The 27,417-nt window shown below is 54.9% G+C and overlaps 11 protein-coding genes across 11 annotated transcripts; 5 read left to right on the top strand and 6 right to left on the bottom strand.

The window, feature by feature from the left end:
• Positions 1-148: 148 nt before the first annotated feature.
• On the bottom strand, positions 149-1,998 carry CMQ_4687 (ankyrin repeat protein; the record flags this gene model as incomplete). The annotated part of the gene is made up of 5 exons (XM_014312843.1): positions 149-190; positions 249-307; positions 377-481; positions 555-1,197; positions 1,327-1,998. The coding sequence occupies 5 exons, from the start codon at positions 1,996-1,998 to the stop codon at positions 149-151; spliced, it is 1,521 nt and encodes a 506-aa protein (XP_014168318.1).
• Positions 1,999-2,753: 755 nt separating this feature from the next.
• CMQ_4337 (uncharacterized protein) lies at positions 2,754-2,951 on the bottom strand (the record flags this gene model as incomplete). Its single annotated transcript, XM_014312493.1, has 1 exon — positions 2,754-2,951. One exon carries the CDS (start codon positions 2,949-2,951, stop codon positions 2,754-2,756), a length of 198 nt encoding a protein of 65 aa, XP_014167968.1.
• Positions 2,832-8,237, top strand: CMQ_4642 (cytochrome c oxidase assembly protein; the record flags this gene model as incomplete). The annotated part of the gene is made up of 8 exons (XM_014312798.1): positions 2,832-3,047; positions 3,099-3,717; positions 4,568-4,732; positions 4,868-5,172; positions 5,224-5,414; positions 5,479-6,226; positions 7,418-7,520; positions 7,579-8,237. The coding sequence occupies 8 exons, from the start codon at positions 2,832-2,834 to the stop codon at positions 8,235-8,237; spliced, it is 3,006 nt and encodes a 1,001-aa protein (XP_014168273.1).
• Positions 8,238-8,410: 173 nt separating this feature from the next.
• CMQ_4265 (50S ribosomal protein l3) lies at positions 8,411-9,541 on the bottom strand (the record flags this gene model as incomplete). The annotated part of the gene is made up of 1 exon (XM_014312421.1): positions 8,411-9,541. One exon carries the CDS (start codon positions 9,539-9,541, stop codon positions 8,411-8,413), a length of 1,131 nt encoding a protein of 376 aa, XP_014167896.1.
• Positions 9,542-9,642: 101 nt separating this feature from the next.
• On the top strand, positions 9,643-10,771 carry CMQ_4565 (duf814 domain containing protein; the record flags this gene model as incomplete). Its single annotated transcript, XM_014312721.1, has 5 exons — positions 9,643-9,680; positions 9,838-9,974; positions 10,022-10,189; positions 10,258-10,511; positions 10,625-10,771. 5 exons carry the CDS (start codon positions 9,643-9,645, stop codon positions 10,769-10,771), a joined length of 744 nt encoding a protein of 247 aa, XP_014168196.1.
• Positions 10,772-10,933: 162 nt separating this feature from the next.
• CMQ_4641 (duf1000 domain containing protein) lies at positions 10,934-15,245 on the bottom strand (the record flags this gene model as incomplete). Its single annotated transcript, XM_014312797.1, has 4 exons — positions 10,934-11,738; positions 11,881-12,903; positions 12,968-14,960; positions 15,035-15,245. The coding sequence occupies 4 exons, from the start codon at positions 15,243-15,245 to the stop codon at positions 10,934-10,936; spliced, it is 4,032 nt and encodes a 1,343-aa protein (XP_014168272.1).
• A 488-nt stretch (positions 15,246-15,733) lies between these two features.
• Positions 15,734-16,604, top strand: CMQ_4868 (kinetochore protein spc25; the record flags this gene model as incomplete). The annotated part of the gene is made up of 2 exons (XM_014313024.1): positions 15,734-15,983; positions 16,054-16,604. The coding sequence occupies 2 exons, from the start codon at positions 15,734-15,736 to the stop codon at positions 16,602-16,604; spliced, it is 801 nt and encodes a 266-aa protein (XP_014168499.1).
• Positions 16,605-17,180: 576 nt separating this feature from the next.
• On the top strand, positions 17,181-17,530 carry CMQ_4744 (uncharacterized protein; the record flags this gene model as incomplete). Its single annotated transcript, XM_014312900.1, has 3 exons — positions 17,181-17,258; positions 17,321-17,398; positions 17,462-17,530. 3 exons carry the CDS (start codon positions 17,181-17,183, stop codon positions 17,528-17,530), a joined length of 225 nt encoding a protein of 74 aa, XP_014168375.1.
• A 701-nt stretch (positions 17,531-18,231) lies between these two features.
• On the bottom strand, positions 18,232-20,263 carry CMQ_4532 (chy and ring finger domain protein; the record flags this gene model as incomplete). The annotated part of the gene is made up of 3 exons (XM_014312688.1): positions 18,232-18,341; positions 18,482-19,184; positions 19,358-20,263. The coding sequence occupies 3 exons, from the start codon at positions 20,261-20,263 to the stop codon at positions 18,232-18,234; spliced, it is 1,719 nt and encodes a 572-aa protein (XP_014168163.1).
• Positions 20,264-22,213: 1,950 nt separating this feature from the next.
• CMQ_4570 (protein O-mannosyl transferase) lies at positions 22,214-24,903 on the top strand (the record flags this gene model as incomplete). The annotated part of the gene is made up of 8 exons (XM_014312726.1): positions 22,214-22,482; positions 22,546-22,761; positions 22,861-22,952; positions 23,014-23,258; positions 23,320-23,557; positions 23,611-23,632; positions 23,695-24,194; positions 24,260-24,903. 8 exons carry the CDS (start codon positions 22,214-22,216, stop codon positions 24,901-24,903), a joined length of 2,226 nt encoding a protein of 741 aa, XP_014168201.1.
• Positions 24,904-25,515: 612 nt separating this feature from the next.
• CMQ_4718 (secretion related GTPase) lies at positions 25,516-26,433 on the bottom strand (the record flags this gene model as incomplete). The annotated part of the gene is made up of 1 exon (XM_014312874.1): positions 25,516-26,433. The coding sequence occupies one exon, from the start codon at positions 26,431-26,433 to the stop codon at positions 25,516-25,518; it is 918 nt and encodes a 305-aa protein (XP_014168349.1).
• Between the last annotated feature and the right edge of the window lie 984 nt (positions 26,434-27,417).

The raw sequence follows: 27,417 nt of genomic DNA, 5'->3' as shown, positions 1-27,417 counted from the left end.
ATACATTTGTTCCTATTCTAACATACAACCATGTGTTCCTAACTACAGATTATAGCCGTTCTTACACGATCGTTTTCAGACGCCCCCTCTTGATCCATGCGGTCTAGCAGAAGGATGCTTGTTCCAAGTTGTGGGACAAAACACGGGCCTACTCTTGTTTTAGAACGGGCGCAAGCAGCGTCTTGAAAAGCTATATTTTGTGTGTCAGAACTCAATATTGAACAAAGCGCACCGAAGAAGGTACTCACCCATGCTTCCAAATTACGTTCGTTGTCTCGGAGCTCGCGGAATTTGGCATCAAGTTGCTCTGAACAGGTGTGGTTAATATGATTCGACAACACCCATATAAAAAAAAACCCTCCCCCTGAACACTTACGCGCCGTTATGCAGACATTCTCGAGCCGAGAATCTGTGGCCAATCCTGAAAGGAAGGCTTTTGAATCCGAGTCGCTGCCAATCTGGCTGATTTGGAAGATGACGGCTACGAGCATGTTAGTACTTTTCATATATCTTCCCTTCACTGCCCTCTGCAGTTTGCCCATTCCCCTACTTACATCGCGGCGAGAGCCCTTTTTCTAGAAGAAACTCTTGGCACTGGATGATTTCGTTCTGGAGTTGAAAGGATGGCTCATTGGATGGCACACCATCCGTAATGACAGAAATGAACACCGGTCGCTTCAGGCTCCCATTGGCATGGGCCTGGTAGACAAACGGGTCGAGGATCTGTTGGCGCAGGTTGGTGCCAATCTGCGTAGCTCCGGCTCCGGAAACGTCGGCCATGATTCGTTCGACGTCGGCCATACGGAGGTTGTCGGCGTCGGGCAGTCGTGTGTTTATGAAGCGCAGATGGATACCCTTGTCGTCGGGAACAAGACGGGTGCAGATGCCAGCGATTCGGTGGACGAGCCCCCGCTGCTCTTGGATGCGATCCTCACAGCGGTTATAGTCGATGTTCATGGAGGTGCTGTCATCACAGTAGATGACAGGCTGGTAAAGCGAGAGCTGAATGAGGCCGCTTGCATTTTGCGGCTCGCTGAGGTCGGTTGAGTCATCATTTTGGAGGTCGACGGCATGAGCAGTCAGGGTATCGAGAAATGCGGAGTCATCCTTGGAGAAGAAGTTGGCGAGCTGGTGCTTCTTGACAAAGTCGGCTACGCCCTGTTGGAACTCTTCTTTTGTTTTTGGTTGGCCGATTTCCTGTTGGGGTTAGTCAAGAAAAACAAGGGAGAATGCGAGAGGCGAGGGGAAAAGAGAGAGATGGAGAGACGAGGAATAGAGAAAGAATGATTACAACGCATAGAACAAAGACTAGAAAGACAAACTCACCTTTTCTATCTGCTGTACTCGCTTACTCTTGCTGTCTTTGCCCCAGATGTGGAACCGGCCGAAGAACTTGCTGACCTTGTTGGTGACTCTCGAGAAGATCGAGTTTTCGTTGACAACCCGGATTACAAACAGCACGAGCGACATTATGAGTGCGGTAGCCTTGTCGTGGATGCGGCGAAACTGCGTCCTTGGCATCATGGCCGCATCAATCTTTGGATCGTTTAGTGACTGTGCCATCTTGCGTGCCTTGTCGGTGACGCCACCAGCCTCAACCAACAACTGGATAACGGCAACGTCGCGGTTCTGCCGCAGCTCATTCTCTAGCGGTGTCGAGCCGTTCATCAGGTCTGGGTGGCTGTACCGCGCGTTAGCCTTGTGCTGCAGCAGCAGCTGCACTACTTCCGCCCGGCGCTGGACGCCGCGCGCCGTCACAAGCCACAGTGGAGTCCTATGCATTGTTGACAGCCCATCTACTCTCGCGTTGTTTTCCGGACTCAGAAGCAGTCGCACCACGTTGACGCGGCCGTTGCGGGCCGCGAGCGCCAGCGGTGTAAGGCTGTTCGTGCCGCGGCCAGACTCCTCACTGGGCTCGTTGATGCCATGCTTCTCAAGGTATTTCTGCAACTTTGACTGGGTCAGAGCGCCATTAGCGGCTTCAGTATAGAGACTCATTTCTACGAGGAAAGGAGGTATTGTTAGAAAAAACAAAGCGACTTGTTGTAAGATGCACTCGGTAAACAGAAACAATAGAAATAATAGAGATCAGTTTGCAAGGAACGAGACAGATACCAATCTTTCTTTTATACTACAACTTACGTATACTTCAGAATCTCGACAACATGCTAACAAAACCCCGGAGCCCCCATTTCTTCACTTTCATTGGCGATACTTTTTTTTATGCCCAACAATGCTTTCGTCCACCCGATATATGCCACTTGGCCTTGTCTCCACAGGCGCACACGACTCCAGCTAATATAGACATGATAAACTAGTCCCTTTTGGGACGGCGCTAACCTTGTCTCCATAGGCCCACATAACTCCAGCTGAATCTGAATCTGAACATCTCTCCCCTTTAGGACGGCGCTAATCTGAGGTCGGTATTTGCATCTTGTAAACTCTTCGTCTTGCTAATCATCTGTCTCGTAGGTATCTTCAACCAGCTCATGTGGCCCAACTCGTCGTTTATTTTGCGTACCCTTCTCCGGCCTGTTTTTAAGCATCATGCCAACATACCAATAACTTTGTGTTTGGCTATCTAGACTGAGGCCTAACATGAAGAAGGGAAAAAAGCAGAGCCTGACGTGGAAGCCAAAAGAATGAGTACGTCGAAAACATGGGTATAAGTTGAGTTCCTAAGTTCACGTTTTTGCAAATGAAACTGAAAGAACACCAAGTAGCCACGAACGACTCGCCTTGACAATCAATACTTAAACTTTCGCAACACGCTGCCCCTTCTTGCTTTGCGACTTCTCTTTTTCCCTTGAACAAAAGCCCCAACCGCCATCATGAGCGTCTCCGAAGTTGCTCGCTGTCTTGCCGCTACCGGCTTTGCCCGCCGCGCTATCAATGGTCAGGAGGGCTTGTATATTCTCTCCGTTGACGAGGGCAACCTGGTTGAAAAACATTTCGTTGGCAATGATGTCGAAAGCGAGAACATTGTGGCATCGGACGTTCGTGAGGGCTGCTCGACGCCGTATCTCTTTCATGAGCAGAGCAATATGGTATGCCGTTGTTTTGTGTTCGTTTTTGTTTATCAACTAACACAAAACAAGCGCATCATTTACCTCATCGACCAAGCCAACACACTGCAGATGTACACGTTCAATGATGAAACGCTCGAATGGGAGCAGTCGCCTGGGTTTCTCCAACTCGCCATCCAGACTAGCCCTCAGAGCCAGCTCGCCGCTAGCATCACTCCGGGCGGCGAGACCGCCATCTGCTACCAAAACACTGACGGCCAGCTAGCAGGAATTGTCACTCAGACTATCCCAGCCAGTGAAGACAACAATGAAGGCAGAAAAATCGGTTGGTTGGCCATTGGTCCCCTCACAGATGCCACCCCCAAGGCGGGCACACCCGTTCGTCTTGAAATATTCGATGAGAAGCTGCACCTATTCTACGTGCACGGGGAAACCGGCGGCCTGCGTTACGTATTGCTGGACCCGGCGGTCACCAAATGGGAGGACCACGAGCTTGGGAACAGTGTGTTCGGCAACGACACGCCCATCATCAGCTTTTTAGTGACGAAGAATTCCGACAAGCTGCTGGAGACCTACGTCCACACTGCCGGGGGCACGATCTGGAACGTGCTAGAGACCGGAAAAGACCGCAAAAACTTGGGCGAGGTGAACGTGGAGGGCGATTTCAAGCCGGCCAACAATGCACAGTCAGGTTACTGTGTCAACTATTGTATTCCTTGCCCCCCACCGCAAATCATCCATGTGTGCCACATCCATCGAGTATATATATCGTGCTGTGCCTGCCATCACACGATGATGAGCTACCCAGTATGCGGATGGTGAATGGCTGGATCAAAAGTAGAGGTGCTGCATTTGACGGATACTACTGAAGATACTCTCTACTGTTGTGTTATTTTGGCAATCGCCTTAGAAGAATGGATCCCACACAAACGTGACTGCAAATGTATAGCCTCCGAACTGACAAAAATGGGCAGAAAATGTCCGTAACTGAGGAGCGGAAATGTCGGCATCTACTCCGTATATGATAGAAAATAAATTAGGGTGCCTAATATGCATGGATGTATTGTTGTAGGAGGGTTGTCTATCTCTCTGCGCGGGTCCCCGCAAGTAACTCATTCGACGCAACCAGTCACACGACAAGTCTCTGTACTGATTAGACTCTCCTTCTATGAGCTATCAAGCACAACTTTCTGCCCAAACGCGCATGGAAATTGACACGTTTGAAATTATTCGGAGCAGCTAAGCTTTTCTTGGACTGTGAACTTTGATTCTGACTTGCGAGTGCTGCCTGATGTCACCTTAGCTTGCATGTTCTCCACATTTGGAGCCCAAACATTCTGTACGAGTACACAACAAAGGATACTTGTTATCCACGGCTCACATATCAGGAGTGATATACAGCACCTACCGATACCATTATTCCAGTTCTTTGTATTCCATCACATTTCAAGCTACTCGTTCTTTCGGATTATATCATTACAGCCTATAAAGTTGTTTCTGCATGCCATCTCACAACAGATAAATCGCAACCATGACATCAGACACATCAGACGATGACTTTGACAACTTTGTCCTGCCACGGGTTGCAGCCTACCATATGGGGGTTGGCGGGACGGATGAAATGGACGAGTACGGCCTTGGCCGGAATGTTTCACCTTCTAGATGGATGAAGTGGGTTTTAAAGCTCAAGTTTGTGAAAGAGGGAGGTGAGTTTGTTAGTTGTCTCTTTTTTCACCTTCCTTTCAGTCTAACTTATTTTCTACCCTGGTCTTCTTCCCTTCTTTTCCCCTTTGCATTACGTCGTATAGTATCTTGATTAACATCATCATCCCCCCCAAAAGCGGAAAAACACGGCAATGGCTTTCTTGTCAACATTCCTAATCAGAAGTACGATATCGTTCTCACGGCTGCACACAACTTGGTCGAAAAGGCGAACACTTACACGACTGACCTCCGTATCGTATTCGCCGAGGAGGAGAAATCAATCGACTCGAGCATGATCCGTGTCTGCCAAACGTACCTTGACAGTCCGTCTGAAAATTTCGCCATCTACGACTATGGTGTGATCCTGCTCCATCGCAACGTGTTGAATCCCCGCCGCGGATTTGGTTTTGGGCTCATGCTCGGTGTGGCATCGCCGCCGGAAGTAAGCAATAATAGAGTTGGAAGTTGCAACCCTTCAAGCGACCCTTTGCAGGGTCGTCTGCTCTACGTAAGCGGCTACCTGCCCAAAGACTCGGGGAAGGGAGGCGAGCCGCGACGGTCCGAGGGAAATTGTGTGCAAGCCGGATCTAGCCAACTAGTATATCGTGCGGACACAGAGGCGGGAATGAGTGGTGGGCCAGTTTGGTTAGGATTTCGGGGGACCGAGACAGTGGTAGCGATTCAGTGAGTAAGATCTGCATTAGCTCTATCTTGTTTTTTACCTTTCGCCTCTTTCTAATATCCACAGCAACTATGGAGGCGGCGACGAGAAAAATCCGAGGAACAAGGGCACCCGAATCAACCTGGAAGTATGGCGTACTGTTAGTACATGGGCCGAAGCCATGTGGACTAACAAATCCCTGCACTATTATCCGACTACTTCTTCATCATCCAAGAGCAATGCCACCGCCAGCTCTTCTCCCACCTACCAGATGCACTTGCACATGCAGATGCCCTCCTCGATGGCCAGAAGCAACAATACATACGCCGGCGAAATTGGCTCTGGCCGCGTGCGTGTCGGCTGTCCCGGTCGTGTCGAGACATTCTTTGACATTTTACCCATTGCAGCACGGCCGATGGACGGCGACTCTCTTGTGTGTTATGGATTTATACTGACGAAATATGCCGTGGCAGACGAAGGAGAAGAAGAAGAAGCGGAAGGGAGAGTTCAGACGTCGCCGCTTACCCCGCCAGCTGTACAAATAAATTCCCTTGAGGCTTCTAAAGAAAAAACCCTGTGGGTGCATTGGAACCCCGCCTCCAAGCTGGTCTCCGTAGCCGAGTACCTCGATACACATGTGGAAGTGAGGCTGCAAAATGTGGTGAGGTCGCCCCAAACGCCGTTTGCCATGCAAGTGCGTGTCACAAACGGATGGATGCAGATTAAAATGGGTCGTGAGGATTTGATAGAGGCCGACCTGGAGCCGCTGAGGGAGGACCCGGAGGCATACGAGGATACGTCGGAGGTGTCTTTTATAAAAGTTGCAAAGGAAAAGGTAACGTATCTTTGTTGGTGTGTCATTGAATACCCCGTACGACTGTACTTTATTCCTGCCTTCCTGTTTTCCTTTTCGTGTCTTTCGTTTTGTTCTACTCTTAGAAAACTAACATGCTTCTAGTGTTTCGGATTTCATTGAGAGTAGAGCATCGACTATAAGATCTTTGAAACAAGCACTTTCTTGAGTTCTCTTCTTAAACCTAGCAAAAAGAACTTGTCAAATTTGCTTGTTTTATCATCTTATCTATACAGGCTAGATCGTGTATGTCCAGTGAGCATGTGTGTATTGTCGTGGTCAGTTACTCCGGACTTCCGAGATAGGCCGACGTGCATAAAATAACCTAGGTCAGCGAAAACCCAGCGGCACAATACTCCGTATCTAGCGATATAAGATACATGTATCTCTTCAACACGCGGCAAACGAGTAGGATCTTACACCTAGCCAATTTCGGTCTAGTCGGTTCGGCAGGTGGATTAGGTGTGGGGGTGTTTAACAAATTCCGCGTCGTTGGGTAACGGCTTGAATCTACAACAGACATTATAGAATGCTGGAATAGCTTTATATGTACAGTGTTGCTTCTTGCGTTGCATATATCGCTAGCGCTTTGCAAGATGGTGTGCTTGTATTCTGTGTTGCAGCCTCTAGATTAGCTTTTCCTACGTATATAGTCTACGGAGTACATCTCACCCTGCGGCGTCGACGGAGCTCTGCCGTATTAGGAAGGTAAGTAATATTAGAGCGACGGGCTTAAGTTATACTTACAGCGACGGGTCCACGTGACTTACTTGGCGGCTACAGGCGGCGGAATCTGTAGGCATGCTGCCGTTTAGAACTTCGTAATTCTTTCAACATCGCTAAACCAGAGAATATAGCGGTGTAAATATATTTACGTAGTTTTTACTCCGTACCTATTCTAAGTTTTATAGTGCTATTGTTAGTGTTATTCTATTTTATAATTTATACAGAGTACTCCGTACTCCGTACATACAGAGCTTTTGCATCTATTGCTGCAAAGTACTTGCACGACTTCAACGATCTGCCGTCTGTGACCGCCAGAATACATCACGTGGACCTTCGCTCTATCAATTCCCACTTAGGCTGCGGACCAGATTTTGAATCAGCCGACCAGAAGCTGGTGCACTGCCGCACCACCACGCATTCGATTCGCTCCCGCCATTCAACGCACAGCTCGACAAGACGTTTGTTCGAGCCCCTTGCAATGCTGTCTGCGCCGGCAAGCAGCAGGGCGGCGGCGACGGCCAGCCGGCTGTGGAAGCAGCCCGCGACCGCAGTGCGCTGCACGTGTCGCGATCTCGTTCGAGCCTCGACCTCAGCCTCCTTCTCGACAGCCGGCCGACGGGCGACGGCACAGGCGCCACGGCCGGGTGATGGTCCGCTGATGGAGCGGCGGGCGGACCGCGAGCTGCCAGATGTGGGCCGGACGCGGTTCCGGTGGATGCGCACGCTGCCGTGGTTTGTGCTCATGGTGGCGGGCAGCAGCGTGGCCATCTTCAACTACCAGAAGTCGTCGAGCCCGGTGGTGTCGTCGACGCTGTACGCGCTGCGCACGTCGCCGCGGGCGCGGGCGCTGCTGGGCGACGAGATCTACTTCCGCGACCGGATTCCGTGGATCGCCGGCGAGATGAATCAGCTGCAGGGCCGCATCGACGTGCAGTTCATGGTGCGGGGCACGCGCAGCGAGGCGCGCATGCGCTTCACCAGCCGGCGGCCGTCGTCGCGCGCCGTCTTTGAAACGCTCGAGTGGAGCCTCGAGACGGCCGACGGCCGTAAGATCGACCTGCTCCAGGACGTGGCCGATGGCCAGGACCCGTTCCGTGGCATCCAGTTGCTGCCGGACGACTACGTCGACGTGGCCGAGGAGCTCGGCTGGGAGGGCGTGCGGGGGGCGAGGGAAGGTGCTGCAAGTAGTGTGGGTGCGGGCGTGAACCCTGTCGTGGCGACGACCAGCGACGAGACCCGGGGCTTCCGACAGGCGGTGCGGAAGTAAAACGGACAGGTGGGAGTGACAGCAGAGCGACACCAGGCTATAGGCTGTCGGAATGCAGACAGCAATGCAGACTATTCCACTACGACAAGTGAAAGTGTGATGAGTAAGATTATGTCATCAAGTACTATCAGTACAAAAGCATGTTTGAGCACCCAAACATGTGACCCCTACAGCTATGCTAGCGCGGTCTCTGGCGCGACCTCTGGCGCCCCAGTCTCTATTGTCAGTCCGGACAGGCCGCGGGCGAGCAGGTCGGCGATGCGGCCCTCGCGGCGAGCCTGCTGCAGCTCGAGGTGGCGGACGCGGGCAGCCTCGAGGCGGGCAGCAGCGTAGGGGCTGCGCAGCTCGACACGGGCGCGCGATTCGGCGACAAACGCGGGCGACGGCTGTGGTTTCTTGACGGCGTCCTGGAGGCGAACGAGGGCGCCCTTGGGCCCGCCGACGGCGCCCTTGACGACGACGATACCGAGCTCGTTGTCGACCTGGAGGACGTTGAGGTTCTGGACGGTGACGCGCTCACAGCCCATGCGACCAGGCATCTTCTTGCCGGGCATGACACGACTGCCACTGCCCTGCGACGGTCCGGTGGTGCCCATGGTGCGGTGGTTGAGCGAGTTGCCGTGGGTCTTGTTCTGGCCCTTGAAGCCGTGTTTCTTCATGGCACCGGCGAAGCCGAAGCCACGCGACAGCGACCGGGTATCGACCCACTGGCCGACATGAAACCAGTCCGGCTGCAGGGCGACGCCCGGCGTCAGCAGTCCGGACGCATCGCGTACCCGGAACTCGGCCAGATGAGCTTTGGGTGCCACGCCCTTGGCCTCGTAGTAGCCCAGCAGCGGCGCTGCCACCGTGGCCGCCCGCCGCGTCCCACTGCCCACCTGCACGGCCCAGTAGCCGTGGCCGGCCCGCGTCTTGGTCGCCACCACCTGCACGTCTTCCAGCTGCAGCACCGTGCACGGAATCCGCGTCCCGCTCTTGCTGTAGAACGCCGTCATGCCCCGCTTCGTCGCCAGCACCCCCGTCCGCACCGGCGTCGTCGCTGCTTTGCGCTGCAGTGCTGCTGCTGGGCCCGTCGTTGGCGCTGGTAGCCCCGCCGTCCGCTGGTTGAACCGTGTCGGCTTCGATCCGCGCTTCGCCTGCGTGCTCCATCCGTACTGCACGCCGCGCTGCTGGCCCCCGCCGACCCAGAGCGCCGTCTTCCCCGTCAAGAGCCCTGCTGGCCGCAAAGCTGCCTCCGCCTGCCCCGTGCTCGACGCCCGCTGCAGTCCGGCGAGACTCCACCGCGGCAGCAGCCGGGGAGCCATGGTGATGTGGTGGGGATGATGAGCGACTCGCCCGCGTGCCTCTGTCGACAGAAATAAAATGCGAAGTGGGAACAACCGATCAGTTCTGGCGTCTTCTCGGCATGCAGTCGTGGGTCGTGGAGCGCAGTTGGACCGACTCGTACGATGATCTCGAATGGAGTGATGAAGAAAAAAGCTTCAAGTTCATACTACGGACAGCTTAGTGCCCGCTTAGTGGCATGTACTTCGCAAACCGTCTCTACTTGCCCCCCGCTTAACTACATACCTTGAAAATCGCCTTTCGACATAACCGGCAGCATTGGCCTGCACAAGAACGGATCAGCACGATCAGCAGCCGTGGCAGCTCTCGACCGACCGGCGATGGTGTACTACTTCACGTCCACGGTGGTGGACCCGTCTGCGTTTGTCTACGTCGGCAAGGACAAGTTTGAGAGTGCGTTTTGTTCTTCTGTTCTCCCTGGCCCACGCTGACAGGCGCAGATGAGGATCTGATCCAGTTTGGCTGGGAGGAGGACGTCTGGTTCCACGTCGACAAGCTGTCGAGCGCACACATCTATCTGCGGCTGCGCGAGGGCGACTCCTGGGAGAACATCCCGGAGGACCTGGTCACCGACCTGGCCCAGCTGACAAAGGCCAACTCGATTGAGGGTGCGTCGTTTTCTTGGCCTGCCAGCCGTCCGGCTGCCTGCTCGTTCCCGTGCGCTGACCGTGTGCAGGCAACAAGAAGGACAACATCACCGTCATCTACACGCCGTGGTCCAACCTGAAGAAGGACGGCAGCATGGCTGCCGGCCAGGTTAGCTTCAAGGACCACAAGAAGGTCAAGCGCGTCTTTGTCGCCCAGCGGGAGAATGCCATCATCAACCGGCTCAACAAGACCAAGGTCGAGAAACATCCCGACCTGCGCGAGGAGCGAGAGGACCACCAGCGGGAGCTCCGCAAGCGTGACCAGACCGCACAGCTGGAAAGGGTGTGTCTTTTGTCTTCTATCTCTGTCTTCTATCTCTGTCTTTGTCTCTGTCTTCTGTCTTTATCTCTATCTTCTGTCTCTGTCTTCTGTCTTCCCTATACTCACTTCTGCAGAAAAAGGAAGAGGCCCGCGTGGCCAAGGAGCGCGCGGAGCTCAAATACCGCAAGGACCATGCCTACGACGATCTCTTCACCGAAGAGAACATGGAGATCACCAGCAACCAAAACCGGGACGAGGACTGGGAGGACGATTTCATGTAGGCAAATGTAGGCGAACGCCCAGAGGCCACTGTTAAATAGCATATATTCCGCTGTGATATCGTTACTCGTGCTTTTGATCCCATGCAACCTTGAAGTGTTTGGTTCCCCTCCTTGTGTTTTCGTCGTTCCTCCTGACCGTCCCGTTCCCTCTCACCAACACTCCTACCTCCTCATATCGCTCCCCATCCGGTTCGTCGTCGTCCCCCGGACCGCGTGGTCTGCCGGATTTGCCGCCGCCTCGTACAGGATGTTCACGGGTGCCCGGCCGAGCTGCATCCACGTGCCGCGGAAGCCGACGTAGCTGAGCCGGGTCACATCCTCCTCGCCGGCGCCAAAGTTGTCGGGAAAGAAGAGGGTCAGGCGACGGACCTGCGCGAAGACGGCCCGCCGCACCGCCAGCTCCTGCACCTCGGACGTCTGGGCCAGCTCAAACGTCTGAGCCGCGCCGCTGGCCGCGGCCTCGTCCTCGGCCGCCGCAAAGTCCATGTCGTCGCGGTTCTGGAACACGTGCAGCGTGCGTGGTGCCGACGTCGACGTCGACGTCCGCAGAAGGATCGCGTGCAGCTTGACTTGACCCGTAAACGGCACCGCCATCAGCAGCTGCTCGTCCGCGTCGCTCGCCAGCTCCGGCACGGCCTCGAGTCGCTGCGCCCACGTCTTGCGCACCACCGCCCGCCCCGCCCCCACTGCCGCCTCGTTGAGCGTGATCAGCTGGTCAAAATCAATGTGCTGGTACAGCGACTGCTGCAGCGCCGGCGTCACGTCGTCGCTGTGGTCGTGATCGTGATCGTGATCGTGATCGTGGCTGTCACCGTCACCGTCACCATGTCCGTGGCCGTCATCGTGCCCTCCGTGGCTCGCATGCTCGTCGTGACACTGATGCGACATGATAGTCTGGTCTGCTTCTGTCAGAGCACTTGTGTTCAGTCTTGGACTGTCACTCTCTTTGCTCTCAATCTTGTCTTTCCTTCGGTGGCAAACAGTGAGGGGCTGCTCTTTAGGCGGTCTAGCAGCCGTTGGCACTAAATCTCACTCGTTCAGCACACAACACAGGCAGGAACGATTCGAGACACCACTACTATTACTACTCTAGACGGCTCACTAATTACCTGAACCCTCCCACCCGTTTCGCCTTGTTCTTCTTCGGCCGATGACCACCTCCAAACGGCTGCGACGACGCCATCATCTGGCTGGACCGCGGAACCAGCTGGCTCGAAAAGAACTGGCTCGAAAACGGCTGACTCGAAAATGGCTGGCTGGGCAGCACCGGACTGGACCGCGTCGCCAGCTCCGGAACCTGCGACATCTGGATTCGAGGCGCCGATGGCGTCGATATGCCGTCGCCCATCAGCCGAGCCATCCTCTCACGTTCACGCCGCGCCTTCTTCTCGTTCCTCTTCCGCCGCCTCTCGAGCGCCTCCTCCTCTGCCTGCTTCTTTTCCTCTTCCGCCCCGCCGCCCATCGACCCGACCGGCTTCCACCAGAACTGTGTCGGATCGCTTCCGAGCTTCCAATGCGACAGCAGACGTAGTTCGCCTTCTGCCCGAGGCGCCTCCGACTTGATCGACACGGCGTACTGCCGCAGCCGTGCAATCGTGGCGTCCTCCTCTTCCCCCACCTCATCCGTCTCCTCTCCCTCCCTGTTGCTGGGGTCCCCCTGTGAAGACGGCGGCCAGGAAAGCTGTTGTGGCGGCGACGACGACATCTCCATCCGGTCCAGTCGCTCAGCAGATCGCGCCTTGGGTACTGCAGCCCGCCAGACACCTTGGCTCGACCCCGGACTGGCCTCGCTATCCATCGGCGTCGTCGCGTTGCTGCGCCCCATTTGTCGCGGTTCCACACACATGCTGATCAGCGAAAAATACAGCCGCACGGCCACACTCTCCAAAAGACCGGCACGTCTCGTAGATGCCACCTCTTCCGTAGTCTCGCACAAAGCGCCCATTGCTTGGTACAGCGTAGTCACATCGCGGCTGTGTCTGAGCCCGGCCCCGTTCATAACCTGGTCGAACACCCGCACCCGCACCTGTCTGTCGTCGCCTAGGTCAAGGTCGGCAAGTCGCTGTGCCCACGAGAGATCCGTCAGGTCGGCACCAAAGTCGTCGATAAAGTTGCCCTCAACGGCATCAAGACTAAGACCAGTCACCACCAGTCAGCACATTGGCGTATCATGGTCAGAACAACAGGCATACGTACAGCGTCGTGTAAGGGTAGTTTCCGTTTTCAATACCAACTTGGATGATCCGTCGGATCACATCCAGCGGCGAAGGATTCTGGAATCCACGCACCATCCTGACAGCTTGCTCGGCAGCCTTTGCTGTCTTGTCCACCTGTTCACCCAGAAGATAAAATACTCTAGAAAGGTTGAGCACCGGAACAATCCGCTCTTGTATTTGGATCGGAAAGCCTCTTTGTTTTGGACGTGCCATCTGCCTCTCCACCAGCGATGCGGTGCCAACATCGTCCGGCACCACAAACGACTGACTGCAACTTTTGGTGTTTTCCCCTATTTTACCATGCTTTTGCGCCAGTCTATGCTTCCTGATCGCCGTTGGCGGGTGCATTTTCATCTTCCCGAATGGCGGCGTACTGACACAGGTTGCCGACCGCAGGTCCAGGTTCGGCCCCAGTGCAATAACCTGAAAAAAGCGAACGCCTGCAGCCGTGTAGTGTAGACCGACATCTCGCCTTCCACGCCCAGTGCGACCTCCTAGGTCTTCCTGCACCGCTTTCGGTAACACCAATATCGACTGCTCCCCATGTCTGCCTTGTTGGCCTTGTTTTGTCGGGGGCCTCAGTCGAAAGAGCTGCTGCTCGAAACATGCCTGTTCTCTAAGGCCAGGCTCCGCAAATCGGAACACGCTCACCTCTGCATGCGTCGTCGAATAGACACAAACGAGACTTGCGTTTCTGCCTAGAAACGGCCTAGACGGTGCCACGCACAGCTTGAGCGTTCCATCAGTCGGATCTCGCAGATGGGGACATGATAGAAGCACAGCCGGGTGCTTTTTCTGGCTCTGCCCCTTCGCTGTCTCGTCATGGCTAGCGATAGTGGACTCTAGGCCTGTGCCGGAGTCAACTAAGGCTAGGTCTAGCCAGAACACCGTTGTCGACGTCAGCACAAATACACGAGACGGCTCCGTGGAACAAAGGTGTATGTCCAGCAAGGCATCCAGTCCGTTCTGACGTGTTACACCCACTATCTGCACAGGCTCTTGGCTTTCCACGTTGATTGCCTTTAGCAGCACGTCGTTGCACATCAGCAATGTACGGCATTGCGTGTCGCCCGTTTCCCCCATCTCACTGTTCGCTGCCGGAAGCCACACAACCCTGTATAGGCTGCGTCGGCCATGCACCCCCGCTGGAGGCAGCGCAGTTGGTATCCCATCGATAAACCTCCCTTTCGTCCTGATACTGCGATGAATCCTGTTCTTGTGGGCTTTCGGGTTGACCTTGATGTCCCACACAGACCAGTTCCCGCCTTTGTCTATTATCGCTAACTGCGACGCTGCGCCATCCAAGCCCGGGTTGAACGACACGTCGTTGTGTGGTTCTCCGCCTGTGTCCTCTGCGCTGATCTGCATCACAAGGTTGACGCTGATGCGTGATGGGCCACGGCTGACATAGCTACATGCCGCGTGAGCAGTCTGAACAGGCTTTTCTTGAAGGACCGGCTCGAGCATGAACGTGGCAATGTCTGTTTGCGCCAGCACCCATCGCAACGACGATTCGGTCTGTGCGGGTGCGGTAAATTTTATTTGTGAGATCGGGACGCTGCTGCACCAATGACCCTCGTCGGCAGTATCTGCAGTGGTAAAGTCGAGAGATGAGCCGTATGTTCGGGCCCAGCCGACCTCTTGCTCATGAGTCCGGACAATGCGAAGAATGTGTCCCAAGCTTCCGGCCGCCGTGGCAAATGCGGAACAGGTGCTCGGAATCCAGCCGCTGTGATTCGCAATCTCTCCGTATGCGAGAAGGGGCAGTTTTGCCTCAAACGGCTTGATCGACGCCGCTGCTTCAAATTCTTTTGTGAGCCCGTCCCAAGGGCCGGTCGTTCCTACCAGTACACTTGGAGCGTGCTCCCAGAGCCACAAATTGTGATTCTCAGCTACTTGCCCTTCTTCCACAGCAGCTTGCTTTGTCGCCGGATACCAGGTCCGGAAATCCGTCAGCACCTGGAAAGTAGAATCTACAGACCATTATTACACGTGCCCCAGGTCAAGGCAGCTATTTCCCCCGCTGTATATATGCATATATACTTACTTGATGTGGTCATGCGGTTTGTATGCAGCTCTCCGATGTTGGTTTGCCTAGCTCGGCCGTTATTTTCCTGCTCGTCGGCATCTTCCAGCGAGACATATGTCAGCCGCCCGACATGTCCATACACCAGGTTGTTCGATCTATGGTCGCCAACTACGCTGATGATGTGTTGCGTGCCTTGCAGGGGCTGCGTCCGGTGGTGTTTCTCGGCCATTTGGACTTGTATCTGGTGTTCTCCCCAATAGCAAAAGTCTCGGCCTGTCCATTATCAGGTGCTTTCGTGAGCCACGGTCATTCCTGTGAGCCTCCCCTTTTTGCCACCTTCATTTTTACTGTATTAAACGCTGGTGGTTGTGTCTGTAGCTATGCTACTCAACGGGGTGTGAAAGATCAAGCTCATGCATCCAGTGAAGTTGAAACTTAATGTGGAGCACTGTATGTCAGTACAACGGAATCGGAAAAATAGAGCGCCGCTCGTAAATCACCACAGCGACCCGCGCTAATCCAGGAATGGCACTTTGACATAAACAAATGGCGACAAAATCGAGATAAGCTGCTTTGGCACATCTGCGGCAAAACTGCACGCCCAAAAAAAACCACAACGCGGGGTTAGATTTCACACGCACGCAGGATCTCGATTGGATTTTGACTTCCAGCACATATCATACGAAGCACAACCCCGGGCACCGCACGTTCGACACGATGACGTCCCTCTTCGAGCCGTCGATGTCGACGAGCCGACAATCGATGATGGCCTCTACGAGCCGGCAGTCGATGATGGCGTCAGGCCCGTCGATGGCAGAACAGCTCCCGAGCATAGAGTTTGGATTCGACAGTCTGCGCGAGCGCATGGGCCGCTTCACCATGAAGTTTGACGGCTTCATTGAACAGGGACGGAAGCGGGTGCTCGAGGAGCGCAACGAATTTCGCATGAACATGGCCGAAATACAAGGTGCGACAGGTGTGGATGAGGAGAAGGAAGAGAGGGACAGGCTGGCCTGGCTAACCTCCCGGTCGTGCAGAGGACGAGCGGATGCGGAAGCGCGACATTGAGATTCTGCAGCTCAAGTCCAACAGCCTGCAGCAGACGATGGCCAAGGAGAAGCAGGAGAAGCAGGAGATGGAGCGGTCGATTGCCGACCTGGCCGCCCAGCGGGACCGTCAGGTGGCTGCGCGCGATGCTCTCGCCCGCCGGGTCGCCGACACCCAGCGGGCCATCGACGCCAAGCTGGCCGCACAGCAGGCACGCACCCGCCAGCGCGAGGCCCAGGCCCGCTTCAACGTGCCCGAGCTAGACTTCTGGGTCACGAACCTGTGCTTCAGCATGGAAGGTGCCGGCAGCGACGACCGCCTGCGCTTCATCTACACCCACCTCAACGACCAGGACTGGATGCGCGAGGCCTGGTTCGAGCTCGACACGTCCGCCCGCGATTACGCCGTCCGCCACTGCCGCCCCAAGCTCGAGCGCGACAAGGTCGACGCCCTGCTCGAGCGCGTCAACGAGTCGCGCGAGCTCGTCGTCTTGCTCAAGGGCATGCGGGAGCTCTTTGTGGAGGCGATGAAGTCTGGGTGAGCCGGACCGGACCCCGTGAAAGAAGACAATGAAGACACGAAAGCAAGCGGGCGTTTGAGGGGTTGGTCGGACTGCTTTATTCTCTAAATTAGAATACCATATGGGGAGAGGGGAAGGGAGGTCCTGGAACTGTTTTTTGGGGTATGGAAAGAGATTCAATCTGTGACAACGAGCGAGCCTCTATTTAACAACCAGTCATGAATCAACAAAACCGAGCTGGCCTCGAAAGTCGTTACGGAAGCAGTGCTCTTTAATCTGATGCCACCCTTTTTTTGACAAGATGGACTGTTCTTGTACTGCCAGATGCAGCGCTCCAAAACCAAAAAAAAAAAAAAAAAAAACATCACTTCATCAAAGCTGTAACGCATCGACGAATCCATCCAAATTTGCAACAGATCTACCCTCCAGTTTAGTGCCTCGCTGCTAAAGGCCTTGCACGCAAGGCAATAGCGGGTTGGGGCACGTGCGCCCTGCGATGCATATCGACGCGCTAAGAAGCCTCCCCGCAGTAACGCGCCCGTAGCATCTCGCGACACTTCACAGGACAGCACTACACTACCAGCACCATCAGCATAAATGCCCGCCGACCACAATGAAAAGCAGGCGGCCGCCCAGGCTGCCGTCGACATTCTCCATGAGATGTCCACCATACTCGTGCGTCTCGCCTGTGACCGGCGGATCGGCCTGCGGTCTCCTGTTGCTAACCTTGATGGCAGAACTGCGAGCTAGATCGACGCACCCTGTCCATCTGCATCTCCATGATCGAGAACGGCGTGAACCCGGTGGCGCTTGCGGTAGGTTTCCTGTCGCTGCCGCCAATTGCATGGCCAGACTGACTGATGCGCGGCCGTCGGCAGAAAGCCATAGTCAAGCTGCGCGAGACCGGCCAGCAGGTGGAGCAGCACATGGCTTCGCAGAAGCGGTAGATGAGCCGACCCGGCTCGCACGACCATCAGACAGGCACAGGAGAGTAGACAGGCCCGGAGGCGACGACCGTCCGAGTCGACGGCCGCCCACGCGCGGTTCTGAGAGCGTAGCGCTCTGTCCTCGCTGGACTTCTAGCATACGCTCCCTCTCGCCATACGATCTTATACTTGGCTGCGTAGAGCCAAGCATGCTATCGCTGCAAATGCGGTTCAAATACAAGAAAGCTCTCCTCTGGACATCAAGGTTCACGACAGGTGGTCGACGACTAGGCCGCCAGGGTACTTATAGAACTGTTAGCCCAAGTCCAAGCGGTCCGTTCACAGGCTAGATCAACAAACAGGCCCAAATAGCAAACGTGTATATATTCATCATCGTTATTTTCGTGAAATAACATGCTGCACTGGCCCTTCATAAAAGTAGTTTTGTCCCAGTTTGCTTATTTTGTTGCTAAATAATCCCGTCAAGTACTCCCCCAAGTCCTCATGCCATGACAACCAATAAAAATATGCAGGAAAATCAAGTAAACAGATGTGTGGTGCTCAAGTCCCCCCGTTTTGCCCACCGGCTCACCCAGATGCAAAATACCCATAATATGCATATGACCCGAATAAATAAGTATCCCTTGCGCCGTCGGAGTGCTTGTTGCGGAGTGAAGAGCGATGTCTCGGCCTAGGCATTGGTCGGATGATGGCGTGCACTTTCAGTATAGACAAGAGTCAGAACGGCTGGAGTGCTGATGAGGCACAGAATAGTCCTTTTTCGGGGCCCTCACCGCCGTGATCAGCAGCATGACCCCATTTCGAACACGTCCTACGGATGTCCGAACAGTGCTATTTCTTCCTCGTCGTCATCATCGTCATCGTCGTACTCATCATCGTCATCCTGGTCGTCGTCGCTATTAGATTCGTCTTCACCGTCATCGTCTTCCGCTGAGTCACCTCCGGCCACACCGCTGCGACGAAGTGGTCGCCAAAACCCCAAAATGTCGTCCTCCATGTCCGACGCGTTATCATCATCCGGCTCAAAGCCGTCCCGCCCATATCCCGGGGGCGGCATCGCCATTACAGGCACAGTCGCCGAAGAAGTCATGATCGCCGGAGAGACGGCCCGGAACGTCATGTTCGGCGGCGATCGGCCAAGCCAGTCGCTAGCGAGCGGGCTGGAGGACAGGGGCGGCGATGGCATCAGTCTGGGGTGAAGAGTATCACGGGCGATGGGGACATTTGGTGTCAAGCCAAGCTGCGCTTCCGATGATTCTGCCTGGTCGTCGGCAATTCCCTTGGCATGACTCGCATCACCGGGACTGGCATTGTTGCGGTCACTAGCCTGCTCGTTGCCCGTCTCGCCATGAGACTTGGGGCTGTTCAACAGATGGAGCTCGACGGTGTTGTAGGACAGACAAACTTCACACCGGAGACCGCCCCAGTGGTACTTTGTCGTCGTTTTCGCTTCACAGTCGTTGCACAAGATAACGGCTCGCGTATTTGTGTACTCCTCAGGCATCGGCTGCTCTTCGAGGTGCTTGTCCAGGCGGCGAAACAAGCTTTCCATATTCTCGACGCTCTTATTGCAGATCGGACACTTGTAGGAGCTCTTGATGTACTCTGCCCGACAGTCATCGTGTATGGTGTGACCGCACTTCATGGTAACGACCTTCTTATAGGAGGTAAACATGTATTCGCCACATATAGGACAATCGCAGTCCATAACACCTTCGCGACATCTGTGCGACTCCTCCTGATTAATAGCAATGCACGATCCGCATTTCTACAAAGGCCTCGTCAGTTTGTATCACAATAATGGCTGATTGAAGATCCGAGGCATACCTTGCAGTGGAAGAAGTCTTTGCCGAGACCTTCTCCCACACGGCAGATACCACAGTCGTTGCAGTGATATATGCTCTTGTCTGGGGCGCCATCCCAGAGCTTGCAGATATTACAGTAGTATCGGGCGGCAGACTCTCCACAATTATGGCAAACGTCGCTGCAGTGCTGCGGATGGCCACAAAGCATGCAGAGCATAAACTTTGTGTCTCTTCGTGGCAGAACATGGTCCTCGACTTCGTCGTGACATAACCGGCATGTATACCACCGCTCGCAGGTAAAACACTGCATTTTGATGTTCCTCCGATAATGTGCGCAGCCAAAGTGCTCTTCTTCAACGCCTGCGGCGAGACTCTCTCCTCTTTCTCGCTGGCTATCCTTAGCGTCTCTAGCTTTCGGTACAAACGTCGGCCGCAAGTCCCCTTCGGTAAGACTGAATTTCAGTGCGGTAGGCGGAGTGGGCGCATGCGAACCATGCCAAAACCTCAGTGATTCCAAAGGGCCAAGATGTGCCGACGGCTCTTCGATCGTAGCCTCCACTGTTGGGCTCAATGGTGTCAAAGGTCGAAGAGGTAACTGGGCTAAGCGAGCTCGTGTGTAACCCTCCATTAGGAGATCGTGCATCAGCCGAGCTTTCTCTGGCGGTGCTGCTTCTCTTGCCTGGACGTCTTTGATCCGCCGCCGAAGGTTGCCCATGCCATCGTCTTCAGGCAGCTCCCGGCTTGCAGAAGATGCAGTTGGTAATGCTTGGGCTTCCAACTCTGCAATCTGGCCGGCAGGCTCACTTTCGACTGTTTGGCGTTCTGGTACAAAATTGGACAGCGACGGGGGTGCTAGCGAGTCACGGGGCAATACACTCCTGTAAGGGAGAGCCTGTATGTCGGCAGCTTCGGGTTCAACGGGCAACATGGTGACGAAATTAGACAGCCTCGCTGTTGTGCTCCCCAGGTTTGTGCTCTCATTCGCTAAGGTGTGTTGTTGTTGCGTCGAGTCTGGGACATCATTGCTGCAGCACGACGATGCGCTGCAGCTAGATTCACCTTGCAAGGGCGCTGATAATTCGGACGTAAGATCGGAGGAAAGACGACGGCTTTGCCGAATGAATGAATTGCTGATGGAATCCGATACTGAGGAGATCATTTGTTGCTATAAATTGGTTTAGACGGAAGAAACTGGCATCTGGTCGTGATCAACAAAAGAGGTTGCGAGAAGCGGTCAACATGGCAACATGGGCTGGTGGGAAGTCGGTAACGACGATCGAAAGAGGGTGGTCTTGGGTTCACAGACTCGAGGCAGGGGATCAGGCGGAATGATGTGTCTTTTGTGGACCCATTGGCCGTAGGCACGTGCAAATGCGCCAACAGCCGGATTCTGCCAGCCTTGCTCTTGACCGCTCGCTGTGGATATCTTGTGCCGATACTGTGGCACCCAGCATCGATGTTTCCCCCAGATTTGTAAGATATATGGATGGCCCCGTCGTGGAGCCTTTTCAGTTGATTATTAGTATTCTGCTTGGTTTGTTGAGTGTGTCTTGCATGTATCTTGCACACAAATAAGCGCCAATATTTGCTTTTGTTGGGAAGTTCTTGGCCCAATCTGTTGATGCCGAGGACCGTAAGCATAGAGTGCCATGAATATGACCCCGTCAGCTGCGGAAGCTACCGAGGAGAGACTGACACATGCCACTGGGTAGCTTTTGGAATCTGTGTAGATCATTTCGTCAAGTAGGTGGCCTCAGCTGCAACATCTTGTTCGAGATTGAATTACTCCGCACTGCGGCGAAAGTATAATAATGGACATAGTTGGCTCCGCCAGCTGTGGACAGCCAGCGCGAGATGCGATCTCGTAGAACACCTCGTGAGGAAATGTGAAAGCAGCGGCCGCGTTCGTTCCCGATCGCATTCCCGGGCTGGATCTTGTCAAATGCGGCACACCAAATACCAATTCATTCAAGCGTCAGGAAGTAAGGGTTGATGATGCTGGAGAACGCAAGTCAGGGTCAAGCGCACTTGCGGCGTGTTCGCCAAAGCCCCGCGGCCTGAAAGTCTGCATCGTCGGGCGTTATTTGCATCTGCGCACGCATTGATATACGAATGGCAAAACCGTATCTTACGACTCCTCGTAGTCATCAGCCTTAGTGAGACCCGCCTTTTCTACAGCTCGTCCCCAGAACTTCCCGTGATTGGCCAGATTGCCGGCCCTTGAAAATCACAGCCAGAGCTGGATCCGAGTTACGTGGATAATAGCGTGTACGGGCGACGGGTAGGATTTTGTAGCGCGTTTAAGCACCTTGCCAGGATACGAAAAGGACACATTTTGGCCAAGGGCCATCCCTTTTCTCCTGCTGCGCCTTGTGAAGCTACCCTTCCTCCCGCAGCTTCCCCCCACCGGCTGGCCATCACCACACTTTCTTAGGTGATTTCTACTTGTTCTCTTTTTTTATTCTCGTTTCACCCGTGGCTATCACCACGGCTTGTCCTTTTTCGCCGGACATTTCAACGGCATCGCTAACTCGGAGTCGAGGAGCTCCTAGCCTTCTGGCCTCCTCTCGCTCACGCCTTCAGTACTTTCCTTAATTGTGTTTTAAACCAATATAATCTTCTTGCTTCTTCGCCTCGCGCTTTCCTCCCTTGGCGTCTACCCCCTTTTCTGCACCTCCCTCTTCTCTCTCTTCCGTCCGCTCCCGGCTCTCTTCTTCTGTCCGCTATATTATTTGATTGCCTGTGTTCTTCACGGCTTTGAAGGTTTGCGGTGTCCTCCTCCCCAAAATCTTGCCTCGTCTAACCCCCGTCAGTCGAAAGAAGACTCAGCTTTTCCACGCCCCTCCCGCCGATCCTAGCAGCTCCGTACTGCTACGTCATGGCGCCTGTCACGCCCGCAGCGGCTTCAGGTGCCCAGCCTGTCGACGCCGATGCCCTTCGCCGGCGTGCTGTTGTGCCGGCGGTAGCTGTCGCTGCCCCAGTAGAAGCTGACGACAAGAAGAAGGCAACGAAGCCGCAGCTTTCGGCCTTGCAAATACTCTCAGACTGGGAAGTGGTCATTGCGCCGATCATCTTCACTGCCTTTGCCTTTTTCACTCGTCTCTACAAAATCGGCCTGTCTGATATCGTCACCTGGGACGAGGCACAGTAAGCTTCAATTTTGTGTCCCTAGGTTGCTAAGACTTTGTGTTAACCATTGGTCTTTGGCAGTTTCGGAAAATTCGGCTCTCACTATCTACAGCACACTTTCTACTTCGACGTGCACCCACCTCTCGGCAAGCTTCTTGTCGGCTTGTCAGGTTACATAGCCGGGTACAATGGCAGCTTCGAGTTCAAGTCTGGCGAGACCTACCCGCCCGAGGTCGATTTTTGGACCATGCGCGCATTCAATGCCCTCTTCGGCATTGCAACGATCCCCATGGCTTAGTACGCTCGACCCTTCCCAAAAACTGCTATTGCCGTCCAGCCTTGACGTTTCTCGGCAAGCCTCGCATATGAAAATTGGGGTGCTAACTTCTGGTGCAGCTTTACTGCACGGGAACTGACCTTCTCTCGTCCAGCCGTCTGGCTTGTCACCCTTATGGTTCTCTGCGAGAACAGCTACACCACTATTTCCCGTATGGGCTCTCCTCCGTACCGTCTCACCACCCCTTGACTTGGGTTCTAACAAGTTCGCAGGATTTATCCTTCTCGATTCCATGCTTCTCTCAGGCACCATCGCAACCGTTCTGTGCTGGGCTAAGTTCCATGGCCAGCGGAAGAACAGCTTCGAACCCGAGTGGTTCTTCTGGCTGTTTATGACTGGTCTGAGCATTGGATGCGTCACAAGCGTCAAGCTCGTCGGCTTGTTCGTTACGGCCATGGTTGGCCTCTACACTGCTGAGGATCTGTGGAACAAGTTTGGAGACCTGAACATGAAGCCGGTACGATATTGTTGGTGCCAAGAAAATCGAAATGGCGTCAGAATCTAACAACGGATTATAGGTGGTTCTTGCTGCACACGTCGCCGCCAGAGTGGTTGGCCTCATTATCCTTCCATTTCTCGTTTACCTGCTCAGCTTCGCCATTCACTTTGCCGTTCTTACCCACTCGGGTCCAGGCGATGCTCAGATGAGCTCGCTATTCCAGGCGAACCTCGAGGGAACTGAGGTTGGCCAAGGCAGTCCGCTTGAGGTTGCTTTCGGTTCGAGGGTCACTCTCAAGAACATGGGCTATGGTGGTGGTAAGTTTTGATCTCCTGCTATGGACTATCCAACAAGCGCTCACACTTCTTAGGTCTTCTTCATTCTCACGTCCAGTACGGGAATCCTTCTTTTCCACGTCCACGTCCCCGCACTCGAAACTAACCTGCTTTGATAGGACGTACCCGGAAGGCTCTGGACAGCAGCAAGTTACTTGCTACCACCACAAGGATGCCAACAACGAGTGGTTCTTCTACCCCACCCGCGAGGAACCCGAATATGACGAGAACGCCGAGCCGCGTTTTGTCGGCGACGACTCTACGATCCGCTTGATCCACGCCCAGACCGGTCGCAACCTACACTCCCACGAGGTTTCAGCCCCTGTGACCAAGGCAGACCGCGAGGTTTCCTGCTACGGCAACCTTACTGTCGGCGATGCCAAGGACTACTGGAAGATCGAGGTTCTGGATGACGTCGCTTCGCGCGATCACAGCCGCATCCGAACACTCACGACGTCCTTTCGCTTGAAGAACCCGGTTATGGGCTGCTACCTTCGAGCAGGAAACGTCAACCTTCCCCAGTGGGGTTTCCGGCAGATCGAGGTCACCTGCACGAAGGACAACAACCCCAGGGATACGTACACCCACTGGAACATCGAGGCTCATATCAATAAGAAGCGTAAGCTCCCCCTTTCTGTGTCCTAGCCACCATCCAGGCGAGTCGAGTGATAATGACAGCCGCAGTACCGGAAGGCAACCCTGGCAGCTACAAGTCCCCTTTCCTGCGCGACTTCGTTCACCTCAACGTGGCCATGATGACGAGCAACAACGCGCTTGTTCCAGACCCGGATAAGCAGGACGACCTGGCCTCTATGTGGTGGCAATGGCCCATCCTGAATGTCGGATTGCGCATGTGCGGCTGGGACGACAAGATTGTCAAGTACTTCCTCCTTGGCAATCCCATCGTGTACTGGGGATCCACGGCAAGCTTGGGTATTTTTGCTTCGCTGGTCGCCTGGTACGTGATCCGGTGGCAGCGAGGGTACACGGAGCTTTCGCAGGACGACATTGATCAGATCCACTATGCCGGTATCTACCCAGTGATCGGCTGGTTCCTTCATTACCTGCCGTTCGTCATCATGGCCCGCGTCACCTACGTCCACCACTACTACCCAGCACTCTACTTTGCCATTCTCACGTTCGGCTTCCTGGCGGATTGGTTCCTCAAGAAGCGTGTTAAGACGATTCAGGCCGCGGTGTACGGGCTTCTATATGCCACTGTCATTGGGCTGTACATCTTCTTCATCCCCATCTGCTGGGGCATGACGGGCCCCAACAAGCAATATTCGTACCTGAAGTGGTTCGACGGTTGGCGGATTACAGACTGAAGAGGTGTAAATACAATGTTGGGAGAAAGCTTGGCATGCGAGGTGGACCAGAAAATACGGCCAGAACTGACCGATGGCAAGCCAGTGATAGCTACGATACACCACAAGCGGGATTTCTTGCTGTCTTTGGGGGTTGGGCTCGTGCGGTGTGATCATGGTGAAGGATGGATAAGCCGGTGCACCTTAGAAAGGGGGTTTGGAAGGGAGTTCTGGCTACTAGGGGATTATCTTGCTTCCTAAAAGTAACCACTTTGCGATTAAGAAACAAGGAGCAGCTCGCAGATTACTCTGTAAAATATGATGTACTGTTTTTTTGTCTTCTATGCCAACTTCCGCGCAGTGCCTGGCGGCAATAGCCAGGTGAAGCGGATTAATCACATGCGATATCTATAAGTACAGTCTCGAGTCCACAAGAAAGAACCGAAAAGCGCGGTAATGTTGGTATCCTCTCCAAAAATCATATACACCTCCGAGTCATTACAGCAACGATGAGCAATGCAGGTAGACCTTATACGAGACGACATTGTGTGTTAAGAAAGAAAGAGAAACCGCAGGCTGCGAACAGGCTGCGAACAAAGAAGGCGTCGGTCGTCTCTCATTACAGGGTGGAGATCAGCAGCAGCCGCCGCCGGAGGACTTGGCACGCGCATCTAGACGCAACGGGCGGCCATTGGCGGAGACAGCAGGAGCAGCAAAGCCGGGTCCCTTGACGCCGGAGCGGCGGTCGTTGAGGTCGTAGCGACCGGCCTGAATCTTCTGGTAGATGCGCTCGGCGACACGCAAGAAGGCATGCTCGACGTTCTCGCCGCTCTTGGCGCTGGTCTCGACGTACTCGAGCACGCCGTTGCGACGGGCCCAGTCCTGAGCCTCTTCGCGGGTGACCTGGCGCTGATTTGGGGAGTCTCCAGCGATGCCGTCGCCGTTGCCGCTGCCAATGTTGTCGGCGGACTGGGAGGCCTGGGCGAGATCAGCCTTGTTGCCGACGAGCACGACGACGATATCGGGATCGGCAATCTGGCGCAGGTCATCGAGCCAGTCCTTGACGTGCAGAAAGGTCTGTTTGCGCGAGAGGTCGAAGACGAGCAGGGCGCCAGAGGCACCGCGAAAGTAGGAGCGGGTGACAGACTTGTATGTCTCCTGGCCGGCGGTGTCCCAGAGCGAGAGCTTCATGTGTTTCTGGGGCTCAGCCGGCAGGGATCGCCGCCGCGGCTCCGGGAGGCCGTTCAGCTTCTTAGCAGCGACGGTGGTGCCATCCGAAGAGGATACAGAGGGGCGGGTCGTATCGGCTGCATCGGCTTCTTCTTCCTTGGGCAACGAGACGGTCGAGGTGGCGGGGAGCGTGCGGCTGTGGGGGGGGCCAACGGGGACAATGCGGCTGCCAAACTCGACGCCGATGGTGACGTCGTGGTGGGCGATAAAGCGACCCTCACACAGACGAATGGTCAGGCTGCTCTTGCCACAGCCAGAATCGCCAATGCACACGAGCTTTGCAATGTAGTCCCAAGGGGGTGGCGGGGGGGACGACGACATGGGGGGAGAAAGGAGAGGCGGGAGGCTGGCGAATCGGTCGTTCGTTGTCGGATTCGGACAGACGATGCGCCAAATGGAAGCGAGGGCAAAAAAAAAAAAGGGACTTGACGCTATGAAGCTCGAAGACGGCACGGAGGACAAAGGACCGACGCGCAAGCAGAAGGGAAAAAGGCGGCGGGCTGGGAGAACACGGGACAGGTGGGAGAAGCAAGCAGATGGGTGAGCGGTGTGTTCGTATGTATACGATAGGGGGGATCGCAAGGGCTGGCACTCGTATCGCGTAGGTGAGAGAAAGAGAGGAGCGGCGCAAAAAAGTGGTGAGATTAGGACGGGCCTCCACCGTTAGTCTACTCTGTAGCTTTGGCGGAAGAAGATGCTTTGGGTTTCCTGGGAGGAAGGAACGACTCTGGCCTAGCGTGGAGTGGTGGACCCGTTCTCCCCGTCTAGGCGGATTTGACTCGCATGTGTCATGCCGGATTTGTACTATGTGCGATGTCCTCCGGCGAAAGGAGTGGCAGAAGCTCGTATTGGCACATGACACATGGCCCGCTGTATGTACTATGTAGGCACAGCATCCCGGCAGGGGCTCGCACACCGTTCCCTCGCTGCCCGCTGCAGGTGAGTGCCCTGTCCGGCAGCTGTGGCAGACCCGCCCAGGTGCAGACCGGGGGGCGGTTCGGTCGTTGCGAAGTATCTCGCCACGGCGGCTGGCCCTTTCGTGGGTTCGTGGGTTCTGTACTCCGTACATAGTACGGAGTAGGTAGCGTTAAGATTAAGTGCAGCAAGCCTCTCTGGGCCGGTTCCACTTGTGGACACTGTCCTGCAGCACAAGCTCACGGGTCGCGGTTTCCCTTGGGAGCAGGCACCAGCGTCGGTCTGCCCAGTCAGCAACAACACCTCTCCTGGTCCTCTCTCCCTGGCTTCAGTTGCAGACGAGTCCGGCGGGAAGGAGCTCTGGCGAGCTCGCGAGCTCGTACGAAATGG

This window comes from Grosmannia clavigera (assembly GCF_000143105.1).
Source record: "Grosmannia clavigera kw1407 unplaced genomic scaffold GCSC_97, whole genome shotgun sequence".
Taxonomy (NCBI): domain Eukaryota; kingdom Fungi; phylum Ascomycota; class Sordariomycetes; order Ophiostomatales; family Ophiostomataceae; genus Leptographium; species Leptographium clavigerum.
The sequence above is the reverse complement of the archived record's forward strand: the minus strand, read 5'-3'. Positions and strand labels throughout refer to the sequence as shown.